The 19,512-nt window shown below is 58.9% G+C and overlaps 1 protein-coding gene across 1 annotated transcript in view; it reads right to left on the bottom strand.

Moving 5' to 3' along the window:
* Positions 1 to 451: 451 nt before the first annotated feature.
* The window catches only part of si:ch211-11k18.4, a 35,734-nt gene continuing 16,673 nt past the window's right edge, over positions 452 to 19,512 (bottom strand). The window contains exons 4-12 of the mRNA XM_041179999.1: positions 18,937 to 18,991; positions 17,933 to 18,073; positions 12,072 to 12,232; positions 8,343 to 8,441; positions 6,891 to 7,036; positions 5,566 to 5,737; positions 3,531 to 3,643; positions 3,318 to 3,402; positions 452 to 1,166 (exon numbers count right to left, since the gene is read on the bottom strand). Coding sequence (XP_041035933.1) covers positions 1,110 to 1,166; positions 3,318 to 3,402; positions 3,531 to 3,643; positions 5,566 to 5,737; positions 6,891 to 7,036; positions 8,343 to 8,441; positions 12,072 to 12,232; positions 17,933 to 18,073; positions 18,937 to 18,991 — 1,029 coding nt within the window. The 3' untranslated portion in view covers positions 452 to 1,109. The remainder of the gene's footprint in view (positions 1,167 to 3,317; positions 3,403 to 3,530; positions 3,644 to 5,565; positions 5,738 to 6,890; positions 7,037 to 8,342; positions 8,442 to 12,071; positions 12,233 to 17,932; positions 18,074 to 18,936; positions 18,992 to 19,512) is intronic.

Here is a 19,512-nt window from a genome sequence, read left to right as displayed (position 1 = left end):
AGAGACGCAGGGGGAGGGAGAGAGACGCAGGGGGAGGGAGAGAGACGCAGGGGGAGGGAGAGAGACGCAGGGGGAGGGAGAGAGACGCAGGGGGAGGGAGAGAGACGCAGGGGGAGGGAGAGAGACGCAGGGGGAGGGAGAGAGACGCAGGGGGAGGGAGAGAGACGCAGGGGGAGGGAGAGAGACGCAGGGGGAGGGAGAGAGACGCAGGGGGAGGGAGAGAGACGCAGGGGGAGGGAGAGAGACGCAGGGGGAGGGAGAGAGACGCAGGGGGAGGGAGAGAGACGCAGGGGGAGGGAGAGAGACACAGGGGGAGGGAGAGAGACACAGGGGGAGGGAGAGAGACACAGGGGGAGGGAGAGAGACACAGGGGGAGGGAGAGGGAGAGAGACACTGAGAGGGAGAGGGAGAGAGACACAGGGGGAGGGAGAGGGAGAGAGACACAGGGGGAGGGAGAGAGACACAGGGGGAGGGAGAGGGAGAGAGACACAGGGGGAGGGAGAGGGAGAGAGACACAAGGGGAGGGAGAGGGAGAGAGACACAGGGGGAGGGAGAGGGAGAGACGGACAGAGCAATCTCTCATGCTGCCCTGAGTACCAGCCGTGTACTGATCAGAGTAAAAAAAAGTCCCCTTGTCAGTTCAGTTTCATCCTTCACATTTGATACAAAAAATAAGTTAGAAAATCCTCTTGACAGCCGGACATGTCTCTGATCTCTCCGCCGTGTCTCTGATCTCTCCGCCGTGTCTCTGATCTCTCCGCCGTGTCTCTGATCTCACCGCCGTGTCTCTGATCTCACCGCCGTGTCTCTGACCTCTCCGCCGTGTCTCTGACCTCTCCGCCGTGTCTCTGACCTCACCGCCGTGTCTCTGACCTCTCCGCCGTGTCTCTGACCTCTCCGCCGTGTCTCTGACCTCTCCGCCGTGTCTCTGATCTCTCCGCCGTGTCTCTGATCTCACCGCCGTGTCTCTGACCTCTCCGCCGTGTCTCTGACCTCTCCGCCGTGTCTCTGATCTCACCGCCGTGTCTCTGATCTCTCCGCCGTGTCTGAGTGTGTGTGGGGGGGGCGGGGGGGTGGTGGTGGGGGGTTGGAGAGTCCGTTCTCCATCTTTACACCATGTCGTGTTCTCCGACGCTCTGTCTGAGGTACTCGGTGTACAGCTGCCTCTGTGGGAGAGACCAGCAGGGCAGGTTAGGAACTGGCCGGCGCCTCCCACCTCGCGTCCCGGCTGCTCGCAACTTCCGAGACCACCCCCCTCCCCACCACCCCCCCCCAAAGCTGTTTCCAGGTCACCCCCACACCTGCACCCCCCACCCCACCCCATCCCTCGCCCCACTCCCCGGGCTCCTGACTCCTTTCTCTCCCCGGTAACAGCCAGGCCCGACCCTGAGGGGAACCACGCAGCTGCCCCCATCGCCCGACTCCAACCCCAGTCTCAGCTCATCGGCTACTGAAACCCTCGCCCGCGTCCTCCCTCCCTCCGGACTCGACGATTCCCGGCCGCTATCCCACACCCAACCCTCCATAAACTACAGCTCGTCCCAAACTCCGCTGTCCCCGTGTCCGAACTCACACCGAGTACTTCTCACTCCTCACCCCCCTGTATCTCGCTGACCCACACTGGCTCCCGGACCGGCAACTCCTCCATTTTCACATTCACAGCCTCGTTTTCAAATCCCTCCATGGCCTTCACTCCCCCTCCCTATCTCTGTAACCTCCTCCAGCCCCTACACCCCTCCCTATCTCTGTAACCTACTCCAACCCCTACACCCCTCCCTATCTCTGTAACCTCCTCCAGCCCCTACACCCCTCCCTATCTCTGTAACCTTTTCCAGCCCCTACAACCCCTCCCTATCTCTGTAACCTACTCCAACCCCTACACCCCTCCCTATCTCTGTAACCTCCTCCAGCCCCTACACCCCTCCCTATCTCTGTAACCTTTTCCAGCCCCTACAACCCCTCCCTATCTCTGTAACCTCCTCCAGTCCCTACACCCCTCCCTATCTCTGTAACCTACTCCAACCCCTACACCCCGCCCTATCTCTGTAACCTACTCCAACCCCTACACCCCTCCCTATCTCTGTAACCTCCTCCAGCCCCTACAACCCTCCCTATCTCTGTAACCTCCTCCAGTCCCTACAACCCTCCCTATCTCTGTAACCTCCTCCAGCCCCTACACCCCTCCCTATCTCTGTAACCTACTCCAACCCCTACACCCCGCCCTATCTCTGTAACCTACTCCAACCCCTACACCCCTCCCTATCTCTGTAACCTCCTCCAGCCCCCTACACCACTCCCTATCTCTGTAACCTCCTACAGCCCCCTACAACCCTCCCTATATCTCTGTAACCTCCTCCAGCCCCTACACCCCTCCCTATCTCTGTAACCTACTCCAACCCCTACACCCCTCCCTATCTCTGTAACCTCCTCCAGCCCCTACAACCCTCCCTATCTCTGTAACCTCCTCCAGCCCCTACACCCCTCCCTATCTCTGTAACCTCCTCCAGCCCCTATACCCTCCCTATCTCTGTAACCTTTTCCAGCCCCTACAACCCCTCCCTATCTCTGTAACCTACTCCAACCCCTACACCCCTCCCTATCTCTGTAACCTCCTCCAGCCCCTACACCCCTCCCTATCTCTGTAACCTTTTCCAGCCCCTACAACCCCTCCCTATCTCTGTAACCTCCTCCAGTCCCTACACCCCTCCCTATCTCTGTAACCTACTCCAACCCCTACACCCCGCCCTATCTCTGTAACCTACTCCAACCCCTACACCCCTCCCTATCTCTGTAACCTCCTCCAGCCCCTACAACCCTCCCTATCTCTGTAACCTACTCCAACCCCTACACCCCTCCCTATCTCTGTAACCTCCTCCAGCCCCTACAACCCTCCCTATCTCTGTAACCTCCTCCAGCCCCTACACCCCTCCCTATCTCTGTAACCTCCTCCAGCCCCTACACCCCTCCCTATCTCTGTAACCTCCTCCAGCCCCTATACCCTCCGAGATCTCTGCACTCTTCCGATTCCAGCCTCTTGAGTATCCCTCGATTCCCATCGCTCCACCATTGGCGGCTGGGCCTTAAGCTGCCTGGGGAGGGGCCCTAAGCGCTGGGATACCACCCCCCCCCCCCACCCCCCAAACCTCTCCACCTCCCTCTCCTCCTTTAAGACCCTCCTCCAACTGCCCACTTGGGCCGAGGTTTTGGTGGATTGTCCCTCATCTGCCCTCACTTGGCGAGGGGGGGGTCCGGTTTACGTTCCTGTGAGGTACGACGGTAATGGCGATGCCTTAACTGGGCGGGGGTGTTAAAAATACCTTCTTGACCTTCACCACCTCTCGCACAAACTCCTGCTGCTCGAGGAGTTGTCGCTTCTGTTTCCTGGTGAGGGTTCGGCAGGTCCTGAAGCGGAGGATGGAGAGAAATGGAATGGGTTAGCGGGTCAGTACGCACGCGCTGAACGGGATTCGCTGCCCCCCCCCCTCCCACCAACACCAGCCCTCCGGTTCCCAGAGGAAGGGCTCGTCTACCTGAATGAAAGCTTTGCGATGCCGATCAGCAGCATGGACAGGACACACAGGGTCAGGAAAACGTAGCAGACCAGGTCGCTGGGGACCATTGACCAGAAGGTGGCGACCGGGCTCTGGGAGGAATCACATGGGAGAGAGAATCACGACGTGTCCACCCGAGGCAGGCATGCCAGCGGCTCTCTACTCTCCCTCCGCCCGTGCGCTCTCCCCTCTCTCCGCCCGCGCGCTCTCTCCTCTCCCCCCGCCCGCGCGCTCTCCAATCTCTCCGCCCGCGCACTCTATCCTCTCCCCCCGCCCGCGCGCTCTCCAATCTCTCCGCCCGCGCGCTCTCTACATTCCCCCCGCCCGCGCGCTCTCTACTCTCCCCCTGCCCGCGCGCTCTCCCCTCCCCTGCCCGCGTGCTCTCCACACTCCCCCCCGCGCGCTCTCCCCTCCCCCCTGCCCGCGTGCTCTCTACTCTCCCCCCGCCCGCTCTCTACTCTCCGCCCCGCCCGCGTGCTCTCTACTCTCCCCCCGCCCACTCTCTACTCTCCGCCCCGACCGCGCACTCTCTACTCTCCCCCTGCCCGCGCGCTCTCTACTCTCCCCCCGCCCGCGCGCTCTCTACTCTCCCCCCGCCCGCGCACTCTCCCTCTCCCCACCCGCACGCTCTCCCCTCTCCCGCTCTCTACTCTTTGCCCGCGCGCTCTCTACTCTCCCCACATGCGCTCTCCCCTCTCGCTCTCTACTCTCCGCCCCGCCCGCACGCTCTCTCCTCTCCCCCACCCGCACACTCTCCCCTCTCCCGCTCTCTACTCTCCCTCCACCCGCGTGCTCTCTCCTCTCCTCCTGCCCGCGCACTCTCCCTCTCCCTCTCCCCACCCGCACGCTCTCTCCTCTCCCGCTCTCTACTCTTCGCCCGCGCGCTCTCCCCTCTCGCTCTCTACTCTCCCCCCGCCGCGTGCTCTCCCCTCCCCCCGCCCGCGCGCTCTCTACTCACTCTCCGCCCGCGTGCTCTCTACTCTCCCTCCGCCCGCACGCTCTCCCCTCTCATGTGCTCTCCCCTCTCTCTGCCCACGCGCTCTCCCCTCTCTCAGCCCGCGTGCTCTCTCCTCTCCCCTACCGACGCGCTCTCCCCTCTCATGTGCTCTCCCCGCCCACGCGCTCTCTACTCTCCCCGCGCCCGCATGTTCTCCCCTCTCATGCGCTCTCCCCTCTCATGCGCTCTCCCCTCTCATGCGCTCTCCCCTCTCATGCGCTCTCCCCTCTCATGCGCTCTCCCCTCTCATGCGCTCTCCCCTCTCATGCGCTCTCCCCTCTCATGCGCTCTCCCCTCTCATGCGCTCTCCCCTCTCATGCGCTCTCCCCTCTCCCCGCCTGCGCGCTCTGCACTCTCTCTGCCCGCCTGCTCTCCCCTCTAGCCCCGCCCGCGCTCTCTCCCCTCTCACGTGCTCTCACCTCTCCCCGCCCGCGCACTCTCCCCTCTCATCTCTCCCCACCCACCCGCTCTCTCCCCTCCCCCCGCACGCTCTCCTCTCTCTCCCCGCCCGCCGTCTGCCCTCTCTCCCCGCCGGCCCGCTCTCTCCCCTCTTTCCCCGCCCGCCCGCTCGCTCTCTCCCCTCCCCCCGCTCGCTCTCTCCCCTCCCCCCGCTCTCCCCCCTCCCCCCGCTCGCTCTCTCACCTCCGCCCGCTCTCCCCCCTCCTCCTGCCCGCTCCCTCCCCTCCCTCTCTCGCCCCTCCCCCTGCGCTCTCCCCTCCCCCCGCCCACCCCCCGCCCACCCGCGCTCACCCCTCCCCCCGCCCGCCCGCGCTCACCCCTCCCCCCGCCCGCCCGCGCTCTCCCCCCCTGCCCGCTCTCCCCCCGCGCCCCATCCGCCCGCGTGCTCTCTCCACTCTCCGCCTGTGTGCTTCCCCCCATCTGCCCACGTGTGGCCCCCTCACACTCACACACATGCATGTGCTCTTCCCTCCCCCTTGCGCTCCCCACTCACACACTCTCTCTCTCGATCGCCGCCTCACACACACACACACTCTCTTACCCTCACACTCTGCTTACCGTGTAAACCTGCAGCATCTCTGTACCATTGTCTCCCAGGAGACTGCTTATCATCTCTTGAGACAGATTCCCCAACACTAAACTGACCAGGAGGAATGCAGGAACAAGGAGGCCCAGGAACCCCAAGACGCAGCCTTTGGACTGAGCCTTCCGATTTCGGACAGACGTGAGGCTGAAAGAGAGAAGAGGGGGTGGGGCCGGGGGGGGGTGGGGGGGTGCGGTGCGGAAGAGACATCAGTAACATTGGCTCCAGTTGCAAAACACAGACCCTGTAACCCGGAGGCCCAGCACCCAAGGGAGCGCCGCACTGTCGGAGGGTCAGTGCTGAGGGAGAGCCGCACTGTCGGAGGGTCGGTGCTGAGGGAGCGTCGCACTGTCGGAGGGTCAGTACTGAGGGAGCGCCGCACTGTCGGAGGGTCAGTGCTGAGGGAGCGTCGCACTGTCGGAGGGTCAGTGCTGAGGGAGCGCCGCACTGTCGGAGGGTCAGTGCTGAGGGAGCGCCGCACTGTCGGAGGGTCAGTGCCGAGGGAGAGCCGCATTGTGGGAGGGTCAGTGCCGAGGGGAGAGCCGCACTGTCGGAGGGTCAGTGCTGAGGGAGAGCCTCACTGTGGGAGGGTCAGTGCTGAGGGAGAGCCGCACTGTGGGAGGGTCAGTGCTGAGGGAGCACCGCACTGTGGGAGGGTCAGTGCTGAGGGAGCGCCGCACTGTGGGAGGGTCAGTGCTGAGGGAGCGCCGCACTGTCGGAGGGTCAGTGCTGAGGGAGCGTCGCACTGTCGGAGGGTCAGTGCTGAGGGAGCGCCGCACTGTCGGAGGGTCAGTGCTGAGGGAGCGCCGCACTGTCGGAGGGTCAGTGCTGAGGGAGCGTCGCACTGTCGGAGGGTCAGTGCTGAGGGAGCGTCGCACTGTCGGAGGGTCGGTGCTGAGGGAGCGTCGCACTGTCGGAGGGTCAGTGCTGAGGGAGCGCGGCACTGTCGGAGGGTCAGTGCCGAGGGAGAGCCGCATTGTGGGAGGGTCAGTGCCGAGGGAGAGCCGCACTGTCGGAGGGTCAGTGCTGAGGGAGAGCCTCACTGTGGGAGGGTCAGTGCTGAGGGAGAGCCGCACTGTGGGAGGGTCAGTGCTGAGGGAGCACCGCACTGTGGGAGGGTCAGTGCTGAGGGAGCGCCGCACTGTGGGAGGGTCAGTGCTGAGGGAGCGCCGCACTGTCGGAGGGTCAGTGCTGAGGGAGCGCCGCACTGTCGGAGGGGTGAGCCGAGAGCGAAGGGGGCACCCACTGTTGATGAGATTGGCACCCCCCACCCCCACCCCCGCACTTCTTGCCACCGAACCTGTCCTCCTGCAGCCTGGAATCGACGGTGCTGTGAATGAGTTCACAGTCCCTCTCCAGCTGGTTCAGGGTGTTCTGCACCGTCTGGCTGATGGTCTTCTCGATGGTGCGGCACACCTCCTCAATCTGATTCACACACCGACTCGGCTGGAGAGAGACGGAGAGAGAGAGAGGTCAGAACAAACGGAGGAGGAAACCACCGCGCACAAGAGAGGGGGAGAGAGGGAGCGAGAGAGAGACAGAGAGAGAGGGAGGGAAAGAGACAGAGAGAGGGAGAGAGACAGAGAGAGAGAGACGGGGGGAGAGAGAGGGGGGGAGAGAGGGGGGGGAGGGGGGGGGGGGAGAGAGAGGGGGGAGAGAGAGGGGGGGAGAGAGAGGGGGGGAGAGAGAGGGGGGAGAGAGAGGGGGGAGAGAGAGGGGGGGAGAGAGAGGCGGAGAGAGAGAGGCGGAGAGAGAGGCGGAGAGAGAGAGGCGGAGAGAGAGAGGCGGAGAGAGAGAGGCGGAGAGAGAGAGGCGGAGAGAGAGAGGCGGAGAGAGAGAGGCGGAGAGAGAGAGAGGCGGAGAGAGAGAGAGGCGGAGAGAGAGAGAGGCGGAGAGAGAGAGGCGGAGAGAGAGAGGCGGAGAGAGAGAGGCGGAGAGAGAGAGGCGGAGAGAGAGAGGCGGAGAGAGAGAGGCGGAAGAGAGAGAGGCGGGAGAGAGAGAGGCGGAAGAGAGAGAGGCGGAAGAGAGAGAGGCGGAAGAGAGAGAGGCGGAAGAGAGAGAGGCGGAGAGAGAGAGGCGGAGAGAGAGAGGCGGAGAGAGAGAGGCGGAGAGAGAGAGGCGGGGAGAGAGAGGCGGGGAGAGAGAGGCGGAGAGAGAGAGACGGAGAGAGAGAGACGGAGAGAGAGAGAGACGGAGAGAGAGAGAGACGGAGAGAGAGAGAGGCGGAGAGAGAGAGGCGGGGAGAGAGAGGCGGAGAGAGAGAGGCGGAGAGAGAGAGACGGAGAGAGAGAGACGGAGAGAGAGAGACGGAGAGAGAGAGAGAGACGGAGAGAGAGAGAGACGGGGAGAGAGAGAGACGGAGAGAGAGAGACGGAGAGAGAGAGACGGAGAGAGAGAGACGGAGAGAGACCCATGCAGTCCCTGTAAGGGGGGTGGGTAACCGGACTCGGGTTCTGTACCCTTCCCGGGGGTGGGAGTGCGATGGGGACAGCTCCGTCCAGCCGTCTGGGGGAGACGGTACCGCCCAGACACGGGGAAAAGCCAGGCAGGAGAGTGAGGAGCTTTGAATTAAAGTCACAAGAGCAGCATTCCTGTGGCAGCCACTTCTCCGTGTTTCAGCCCTCCAGCCAGTCAGAGACCCTCCCCGCTCCCTGACCATCAGCCCAAACCCCAGCCCCCCACACCCCCCCACCCAACCCCGCAGAGCCCCCAGGTCCAGGCTGCCCAGAAAGAGGAGAGAGTGGGTCCTCACCTTGTTCGGGTGTGGGATGTAAATGGTCGGCATGTCAAAGCCACACTTGTTCAGGCCTGGCCTCTTGCACAGCTCCTGTACGATCTGCATCATCACCCTCTGTGTAGGGGGGGGTCGGAGAGAGGAGGGGGAGCGGGGGGGGAGGGAGGAGGGGGAGAGCGGGGAGGGAGGGGGAAAGAGGGGAAGGAGGAGGCCAGAGCAGCGAGGGAGAGGAGGGTGAGGAAGAGTGTGGAGGTGGAGGGGGAGGAGGGGGAGGAGGAGGGGGTGGGGAGGGGGAGGAGGGTGAGGGGGAGTTTATAACAGATGATCAATGCCATGCGGAGCACACACACAGACAGACACACACAGGCGCGCGCGCGCGCACAGACACGCGCGCGCGCACAGACACGCGCGCGCGCACAGACACGCGCGCGCGCACAGACACGCGCGCGCGCACAGACACGCGCGCGCGCACAGACGCGCGCGCACACAGACACGCGCGCACACAGACACGCGCGCACACAGACACGCGCGCACAGACACGCGCGCACAGACACGCGCGCACAGACACGCGCGCACACAGACACGCGCGCACACAGACACGCGCGCACACAGACACGCGCGCACAGACACGCGCGCACACAGACGCGCGCGCACAGACGCGCGCGCACAGACGCGCGCGCACAGACACGCGCGCACACAGACACGCGCGCACACAGACACGCGCGCACACAGACACGCGCGCACACAGACACGCGCGCACACAGACACGCGCGCACACAGACACGCGCGCACACAGACACGCGCGCACACAGACACGCGCGCACACAGACACGCGCGCACACAGACACGCGCGCACACAGACACGCGCGCACACAGACACGCGCGCACACAGACACGCGCGCACACAGACACGCGCGCACACACACGCGCGCACACACACGCGCGCACACAGACACGCGCGCACACAGACACGCGCGCACACAGACACGCGCGCACACAGACACGCGCGCACACAGACACGCGCGCACACAGACGCGCGCGCACACAGACGCGCGCGCACACAGACGCGCGCGCACACAGACGCGCGCACACACAGACGCGCGCACACACGCGAGACGCACGCAGACACGCGCGCACACGCAGACACGCGCGCACACGCAGACACGCGCGCACACGCAGACACGCGCGCACACGCAGACACGCGCGCACACGCAGACACGCGCGCACACGCAGACACGCGCACACACGCAGACACGCGCACACACGCAGACACGCGCACACACGCAGACACGCGCACACACGCAGACACGTGCACACACACAGACACGTGCACACACGCAGACACGTGCACACACGCAGACACGTGCACACACGCAGACACGTGCACACACAGACACATGCACACACAGACACATGCACACACAGACACATGCACACACAGACACATGCACACACAGACACATGCACACACAGACACAGACACATGCACACACAGACACATGCACACACAGACACATGCACACACAGACACATGCACACACAGACACATGCACACACAGACACATGCACACACAGACACATGCACACACAGACACATGCACACACGCAGACACAGACACAGACACAACAGCAACAAGACCCTGGGAGGAGGAGGAGGAGGAGGGATACAGGCAGGTTGGGTGGCTGGGCAGGAAAATGGCAGATGGTCTGGTCAAGTGTTCGGATAAATATAAATGGGGATTTTTCTCCTCCCCCCAGTGTGAAATATTTACATCCACTCTCTCTGGCTGAGCTTGTACATGAACCACAGGAAGTTAATGTGCGGGTAGAGCAAGCGATGAGGGAAGGGAAATGGTCTGTGAGTCTGTATCACAAAGGGATTGGAGTTCAAGAGTGAAGGAGTCTTACTACAACGATACAGGGCGTTGGTGACACCACACCCGGAGCTCTGGGTCCGGTTCGGGTCTCCTTACCTGAGGAAGGACATCCCTGCCCGAGAGGGAGGGTAACGAAGGTTCACTAGACTGGTCCCTGGGATGAGAGGGATTGTCCCAGGAGGAGAGATTGAGTCGAATGGGTCTCTATTCCCTGGAGTTTCGGAGAACGAGAGGTCGTCTCACTGACAGGAAGAAAATTCTGAAGGGCTTTGACAGGGTCGATGCTGAGAGGCTGTTTCCCCCCCAACTCTCTCCCTCCTCCCCGGGCTGGAGAGTCTAGAACACGGGGGGTCCCAGTCTCAGGAGAAGGGGTCGGCCATTCTGGGCTGAGATGAAGGAGAAATGTCTTCACTTGGGAGGGTTGTGAATCTTTGGGATTCTCCACCCCAGAGAGCGGTGGGTGCTCCGTCACCGAGTAGGTTCAAGATCGGGAGATCGAGAGATTTTTGGACACTGAGGGGGATCGAGGGATGTGGGGAGAGTGCGGGAAGGTGGAGTTGAGGGAGAAGATCAGCCACAGGCTGGATTAAGGTGGAGTTGAGGGAGAAGATCAGCCACAGGCTGGATTAAGGTGGAGTTGAGGTGGATGATCAGCCACAGGCTGGATTAAGGTGGAGTTGAGGGAGAAGATCAGCCACAGGCTGGATTAAGGTGGAGTTGAGGGAGAAGATCAGCACAGGCTGGATTAAGGTGGAGTTGAGGGAGAAGATCAGCCACAGGCTGGATTAAGGTGGAGTTGAGGTGGATGATCAGCCACAGGCTGGATTAAGGTGGAGTTGAGGGAGAAGATCAGCCACAGGCTGGATTAAGGTGGAGTTGAGGGAGAAGATCAGCCACAGGCTGGATTAAGGTGGAGTTGAGGTGGATGATCAGCCACAGGCTGGATTAAGGTGGAGTTGAGGTGGATGATCAGCCACAGGCTGGATTAAGGTGGAGTTAAGGGAGAAGATCAGCCACAGGCTGGATTAAGGTGGAGTTGAGGGAGAAGATCAGCCACAGGCTGGATTAAGGTGGAGTTGAGGGAGAAGATCAGCCACAGGCTGGATTAAGGTGGAGTTGAGTTGGATGATCAGCCACAGGCTGGATTAAGGTGGAGTTGAGGGAGAAGATCAGCCACAGGCTGGATTAAGGTGGAGTCGAGGGAGAAGATCAGCCACAGGCTGGATTAAGGTGGAGTTGAGGGAGAAGATCAGCCACAGGCTGGATTAAGGTGGAGTCGAGGGAGAAGATCAGCCACAGGCTGGATTAAGGTGGAGTTGAGTTGGATGATCAGCCACAGGCTGGATTAAGGTGGAGTTGAGGTGGATGATCAGCCACAGGCTGGATTAAGGTGGAGTTGAGGGAGAAGATCAGCCACAGGCTGGATTAAGGTGGAGTTGAGGTGGATGATCAGCCACAGGCTGGATTAAGGTGAGTTGAGGTGGATGATCAGCCACAGGCTGGATTAAGGTGGAGTTGAGGTGGATGATCAGCCACAGGCTGGATTAAGGTGGAGTTGAGGGAGAAGATCAGCCACAGGCTGGATTAAGGTGGAGTTGAGGTGGATGATCAGCCACAGGCTGGATTAAGGTGGAGTTGAGGTGGATGATCAGCCACAGGCTGGATTAAGGTGGAGTTGAGGGGGATGATCAGCCACAGGCTCGACTGAGGTGGCGTTGAGGTCAAAAGTCAGCCACCGGCTCGAGGGGCCGAATGGCCTCCTCCTCCTATTTTTTTGAATGTTCCTAATGCGTTTATGAGGGAGTGACGTCCGGGGCTTGTTGGGGGGTGGGAGGGGACGGTGGGGGTCAGGCAGGAAGGTTCTCTGTACCTGCCGGTCACACTCGGAGCCCGCCTCGTCGGCCTTGCTGAGGTAGAAACGGATCTTCTCTCCCTGGGTCTCGTTGAGCTTCTCCACGATGTTCAGGGTCCTTTTGCACAGGGCCTGTCCCATGGGGTCAAAGAAGACAAGCACCAACTCGCAGAGCTCGCCTGGGATCCGCAGCAAGTCGGGGGGGGGGGTGGGTGGGGGGAGGGAGGTAGGCAAGGGTTGGAGCGGGGTGGGGGGGGGGGAGAGAGAGCGAGAGAGAGAGACCATCTATTGGCGAGAACATCAGTATGTAACGCGAGCGTCCCGATGTCCTGCCGCCCACATTCACGTTACCCCCACAACCCGTTAAGGGGCGCACGAGGGAGACGGGGGTGACTACGTCAGAGAGCAAGTGAGTAGCAAGTTAGGTTTGTGTGGGAATTTGGCGCCGGGGGGGTGGGGGGCTGGAAAGAGAGGCGTGGTATGCATAGGAACTATTCTAAGTTAATTAAGTGAGCCATTAAATTAAGTTAACTCATGGCAGAACTAACAGTGGCAGGACAGGTGTCGCGTTGCTGCTGTGGAATGTGGGCAGTTGGGGTGCCAAGGCGATCCATGACAAACACATCCCCAGGAAGGGTAAGCAGCCAGAGCAGTTCCGGATCAGGGTTACCGATCTGGAAGGTGACACTGCGCAGCATGAGGGAGGGGGGAGGAATACCCGGATGCTTTGTTCCCAGAAGATGGTCAATGCCTCTTGGAACAGGGCTGTCTGTTTTTGGTCAGCGGCGAGGGACAGGGGGACACGACTGTGTGAGCAAGGCGGGTAAAGGGACCGAGCGGACAGTCGTGGAGGAGCCTCAGGCTTTGCAGCTTGCCAAACAGGGTTTGAGGTGGTCACGACCTGTGCGGACGATGGCGAGGTCTGCAAGGTGGAGGAGCAGGCTGGCCATGGTACCGTGGGTACAGGAAGCCGTTCAAGTGAGGGGGAAAGCGAACAGGAATGTGGTGGTGGCAGGGGACAGTATAGTGAGGGGGGGGGGTGGGTTGACACTGTTCTCTGCAGCAAAGAGCGAGAGTCCCAGCGGCTGTGTTGCCTGCCTGGTGCCAGAGTTCGGGACGTCTGCTCAGGGCTGGAGAGGAACTTGTAGTGGGAGGGGGAAGGATCAAGTTGCCGTGGTCCATGTAGGCACCAACGATGTGGGCAGGACAAGGAAAGAGGTTCTGCATAGTCAGTACATGGAGCTAGGTACCAAATTAAGAAGCAGAACCTCAAAAAGGTAATAATCTTTGAATTAATAACTGAGCCCGCGTGCAAATGGGCAGAGGGCAAGTTAGACTAGAGGGATGAATGTGTAGCTCGAACGCTGGTGTGGGAGAGGTGGGTTCCTGGTTCTCGCGAACTGCACAACTAGGGAGGTAGAGGGGGCTATAAGCTAAACGAGGGAGGGGGTGAGGGATCAAGCTTGGGTAGGTGTGGCAAATCAAGGGGTAGATTCAAGGTAGGAGAGCATAATGGGAATTGAGAGTCATAGAATAGCAGGAAGAAGCAGAGAGATAAAACCTAGGAACAGACCAATAATCAAGACTAAGATTGAGAGAGTGCAGAGAGGATTTACTAGCATGTTGCTGGGTTTTCAGGAGTTGAGTTACGGGGAAGGGTTAAACAGGTTAGGACTTTATTCCTTGAAGCGTAGAAGGATGAGGGGGGATTCGATAGAAATTTACAAAATTATGAGGGGTATAGACAGAGTAAACGCGAGTAGGCTCTTTCCACTTAGACCAGGAGAGATCAACACGAGAGGACATGGCTTTAGGGTGAAAGGGGAAAGGTTTAGGGGGAACATCTTCAGTCAGAGAGTGGTGAGAGTGTGGAACGAGCTGCCATCTGAGGTGGTCAATGCGGGCTCGCTCTTAAGGTTTAAGAATAAATTGGATGGATACATGGATGGGAGAGGTCTGGAGGGTTACGGACTGGGGGCGGGTCAACGGGATTAGCGGAATATTATTTCAGCACAGACTGGAAGGGCCAAATGGCCTTTTTTCTGTGCTGTAGCGTTCGATGGTTCTAAAGCATTCATCACAAAGTAAATGAATGGATGGCGCATATCGAAGTGAATAAATATGACCTGACAGCCATTACGGAGACGTGGCTGCTGGAAGACAAGGGCTGGGTCCTCAATATTGAGGGGTATATGACATCCTGGAAGAATAGGAAGCTAGGTAAAAGGTGGAGGGGTAGTGCTGTTAATCCAGGATGGCACTGGGTGCAACAGCTGGCGATGACCTTGGCTCGGGAGATGCAGAGTCGTTTTGGTTGGAGATGAGGAACAGTAGGGGAACGAAATCACTAGTGGGAGTGGTTTACCGGCCACCCGAACAGTAACCACAGTGTAGGACAAAGTACACAGGAAGAAATATTGAGTGATAAAGGGACGACAATAATCATGGGTGACTTTAATCGACATATAAACTGGAAAAATCGTAGTAGACTGGATGAGGAGTTCATGGAAATGCAAGAGTTTCTACAGGTATCTAAAAAAGGTAAAGGCTAGGTAAAGTGAGTGCTGGTCCTCTAGAGAGTGAGAACGGGGAGTTAATAGTTCATAATAAAGAAATGCACAAATATATTCGCTTGTGTTCACTATAGAAAAAACATTCCAGTCATAGCTGTAAATCAGGAGGTGGAGGGGAGAGGGGAACTTGGTGAAGTTACAATCACCAGGGAAGCTAGTACTGAGCAAACTGATGGGAGCTGCGGGCTGACAAGTCTCTGGGTCCTGAGGTAGCACAGGCGTTGGTTTCCAAAATTCGCTGGGTTCAGGTAAGGTTCCATCAGACTGGGAAGTAGCAAATATAACCCCTCTGCTCAAGGAGGGAGGGAGAGGCAGAAAGCAGGGAACCAAAGGCCAGTTAGCTGGACGTCCGTCACGGGGGAAGGCGTTGGGAGTCGATCGTTCCGGAGGTTGTGGCTGGGCACTTAGGGAAGCTCGAGGCAATCGGGAAGAGCCAGCGCGGTTTTGTGAAAGGAAAATCACGTTGAACCGATTTATCGGAGTTTTTTTTGAAGGCTGGCTGACAAAAAGCAGAGAGTAGGCATAAATGGGTCTCTTTCTGATTGGCAGGATGTGAGGAGTGCAGTCCCTCAGGGGTCTGTACTGGGACCTCAACTCTTTACGATTGATAGTGATGACTTCGATGAGGGGAGCGGAGTCTTGGAAGCTAAGTTTGCAGATGACACAAAGATAGGTAGGAAAGTATGTTGTGAAGAGGCAGCAGACAGGGGGATACGGTCAACTGTGAAGGGGATAGTCTTGAACTTCAAAAAAGGACATAGGCATGTTGGTGGATTGGGCAGACAAGTGGCAGATGAAGTTCAATGCAGAGAAGCGTGAGGTGATTCGTTTTGGCAGGAAGGAAAGAGCAAGACAGTATATAATAGAGGGAGAGGGTGCAGGAACAGAGGGACCTTGGCGTCTATGTACATAAGTCATTGAAGATGGCAGGGCATGTTGAGGGAGCAGTTAATAAATCATGTAGTATCTTAGGCTTTATTAATAGGGGCATTGAGTACTCAAGGAGGTCATGTTGAACTTGTATAAGACACCAGTTAGTTCTCATCTGGAGTAACCGCGTCCAGTTCTGGACGCCACACTTGAGGAAGGATGTGGAGACATTGCAGAGAGTACAGAGGAGATTCACAAGAATGATTCCCGGGATGAAGAACTGTAGCTATCAGCATAGATTGGAGAGGTTCCCCTCGGAGAAAAGAAGGCTGAGAGGAGAGTTGACGGAGGGATTCGAGACCCTGAGGGGTACGGACAGGGTAAATAGTGAGAAACTGTTCCCACTCAACAGAACATCAAGAACAAGAGGGCACAGATTCGAAATAACTAGCAAAAGGAGTAAATGTGATGGGAGGAAAGGTAGTTTCACCCAGAGGGTGGCTGGAATCTGGAACAAACTTCCTGAAAAGCAGGGGGTGGGGGGGGTGGTGGAGGCAGGTTCGATCGAGGTATTCGAAAGGGAATTGGATTGCTGCCTGGGATGGTTAGGGGGATAGGGCAGGGGAGGGGGACGAGGTGGAACACTCTTTCAGACCGCCAGCGCAGATCGATGGGTCGAATGGCATCCTTATGACCTGTAAAGATACTGTGATCTATCGAGGCCGAGGGATAGGGCAAAAACCTGGCAGAGGGTGGACAACGAGGGAGAACGTGAAGCCGTTCGCTTTGGCAGGATGAATAGAAAAAAGCAGAGCATCGCTTAAAACAGAAGACCGCTAGAGAATTCTGAGGTGCAGAGGGATCTGGGTGTCCTAGTGCATGAGGCACAAAAAGTTAGTCTGCAGGTGCAGCGAGTGGTTAAGAAGATTAGCGGGGGTACTATCCCTAATTCAGAGGGATTGAACACCAAAGGAAGGATGTTATGCTTCAGTTATACAGTTGGTGAGACCACACCTCGAACACTGTGCCCAGTTTTGGTCTCCTTATTTGAGGAAGGGTGTAAATGCGTTGGAGGGGGGTCAGAGCGGGTTTACGAGATCGATACCTGGAGTGAGTGGGTTTGTCTGATGAGGAAAGGTTGGACAGACTGGGCTTGTTCCCTCTGGAGTTTAGAAGAGTGAGGGGTGATTGGATTGAAGTGTACAAGACCCCGAACGATCTTGACAAGGGGGGATCGTGGAAACGTTGTTTCCTCTCGTGGGTGAGTGCAGAACTAGAGGGGGGGGGCACTGGTTTAAAATTAGGGGGTCCCCCTTTTAGGGCAGAGATGAGGGGAAATGTTTACTCTCGGAGGGTTGGAACTCGGCCTCAGAAGGCGCTGAATAGTTTTGAGGCGGAGCTGGAGAGATTCTTGTTAGGCGAGGTAATCGAAGGTTATAGGGGGGTAGATGACAATGTGGAAATCGACACACAAACAGATCGGGCATGGTCGAAATGAACGGCGGAGCAGGCTTGAGGGGCCGAATGGCCCACTCCTGTTCCTATTTCGTATTTTCGTCACCATGTTTAGAAGCCAGAGTGCCTATACTTGGCACCAGCGTTACACGTTGACATAGAAGCTTATAATGGAGATGGTGCGGCAGAGAGGGGGAGGGTTGTAGGGGCCGGACGAGGTTACAGAGATAGGGAGGGTTGTAGGGGCTGGAGGAGGTTACAGAGATAGGGAGGGTTGTAGGGGCCGGACGAGGTTACAGAGATAGGGAGGGTTGTAGGGGCTGGAGGAGGTTACAGAGATAGGGAGGGTTGTAGGGGGCTGGAGGAGGTTACAGAGATAGGGAGGGTTGTAGGGGCTGGAGGAGGTTACAGAGATAGGGAGGGGTGTAGGGGCTTGAGGAGGTTACAGAGATAGGGAGGGTTGTAGGGGCTGGAGGAGGTTACAGAGATAGGGAGGGGTGTAGGGGCTTGAGGAGGTTACAGAGATAGGGAGGGTTGTAGGGGCTGGAGGAGGTTACAGAGATAGGGAGGGTCATAGGGGCTGGAGGAGGTTACAGAGATAGGGAGGGGTGTAGGGGCCGGAGGAGGTTACAGAGATAGGGAGGGGTGTAGGGGCTGGAGGAGGTTACAGAGATAGGGAGGGGTGTAGGGCTGGAGGAGGTTACAGAGATAGGGAGGAGGGGGTGAGGGCCATGGAGGGATTTGAAAAGGTGGATGAGAATTTGAAAATGGAGGCGTGGGTCAGCGAGCACAGGGGGTGACGGGTGAATGGGACTCGGTGATGACTGGAACATGGGGGGAAGCGGGGGGACAGCGGCAGCATTGAAGAGGGGGAAAATGGAAAGTGCGAGAGGGTTGGGCAGGTCCGGTGATATCCGGCCTAGACAGGGGCTGCATGCGGTTATGGAGAGCGAGGTCTCAGCGAACGAAGGTAACACTCACCCAGCCACAGGATTGCCTGGTCTACGTCAAAAGGGTACTTCATATCTCCGTCTACCAGACCTGGGGTGTCAATAAACGTCACCAAACTGAACTTCTTCTGTTTGGAGGTGGAGATTTCAGTGCTCAGGTACTCGGATACTCCTGTGGGAGAGGCAGCAGAACAAGGAAAACAGGACAGGTACAGCACGGGGTTAGATACAGAGTAAATCTCCCTCTACACCGTCCCCATCAAACACTCCCAGGACAGGTACAGCACGGGGTTAGATACAGAGTAAATCTCCCTCTACACCGTCCCCATCAAACACTCCCAGGACAGGTACAGCACAGGGATAGATACAGAGTAAATCTCCCTCTACACTGTCCCCATCAAACACTCCCAGGACAGGTACAGCACAGGGATAGATACAGAGTAAAGCTCTCTCTACACCGTCCCCATCAAACACTCCCAGGACAGGTACAGCACGGGGTTAGATACAGAGTAAAGCTCTCTCTACACTGTCCCCATCAAACACTCCCAGGACAGGTACAGCACGGGGTTAGATACAGAGGGCATTTAGCCCCTCTCGACCCTGTTACACAGGAACAGGAGGAGGCCATTCAGCCCCTCTCCAGCCTGTTACACACGGTGCTCCTTCAAGCTGAGTAGAACGCTGCAGGTTGCAGTCTGGGGTTGGTTTGCTAGTCTAAGGACTGGAAAGGAGCGATGGGCCAGAGTGCAAGAAGCCGAACTAATTAGCTCTTTTTGCGTTTCCAGCCTCCCCCACACCCGCTCCTGGGGGTGAGTACAGCCCGAGAATCTCTCTCTCTCTCTTGCCACCCCCACACCTCCAGCCCCGGGAATCAGGCAGGGAGCTCATCCGTTCTGGCGAGGGGGCAGACAGCATCACCACCTGGACTAGGGAGGGGGGGAGGGAGTGGGGGGTGGGGAGAGAGAGAGGGGCTTTATACAATCTGGCTGGGGGCCTCCTTGCAGGAGACGTCACAACACAATGCTGGGCGCTTACCTTCGATCTGCTGCAGGGGCTTGAAGTGCGGGTAGAGATGCAGCGTAGCATTGCCCTGAGAGAGAGAGAGAGAGAGAGAGAGATTGAGACAGAGCGAGCGAGGCAGAGACACAGAGCGACAGACAGCCAGACAGCGACAGAGAGAGCGAGAGAGCGAGAGAGCGAGAGAGCGAGAGAGCGAGAGAGCGAGAGAGCGAGAGAGCGAGAGAGCGAGAGAGCGCGCGACACGGAGAGCGCGCGACACGGAGAGCGCGCGACACGGAGAGCGCGCGACACGGAGAGCGCGCGACACGGAGAGAGCGCGACACGGAGAGAGCGCGACACGGAGAGAGCGCGACACGGAGAGAGCGCGACACGGAGAGAGCGCGACACGGAGAGAGCGCGACACGGAGAGAGCGCGACACGGAGAGAGCGCGACACGGAGAGAGCGCGACACGGAGAGAGCGCGACACGGAGAGAGCGCGACACGGAGAGAGCGCGACACGGAGAGAGAGCGACACGGAGAGAGAGCGACACGGAGAGAGAGCGACACGGAGAGAGAGCGAGACACAGAGAGCGAGACACAGAGAGCGAGAC

Source organism: Carcharodon carcharias, chromosome 38 (assembly GCF_017639515.1).
Source record: "Carcharodon carcharias isolate sCarCar2 chromosome 38, sCarCar2.pri, whole genome shotgun sequence".
Classification (NCBI taxonomy): Eukaryota; Metazoa; Chordata; class Chondrichthyes; order Lamniformes; family Lamnidae; genus Carcharodon; species Carcharodon carcharias.
This window is presented reverse-complemented; position numbering and strand designations above follow the sequence as displayed.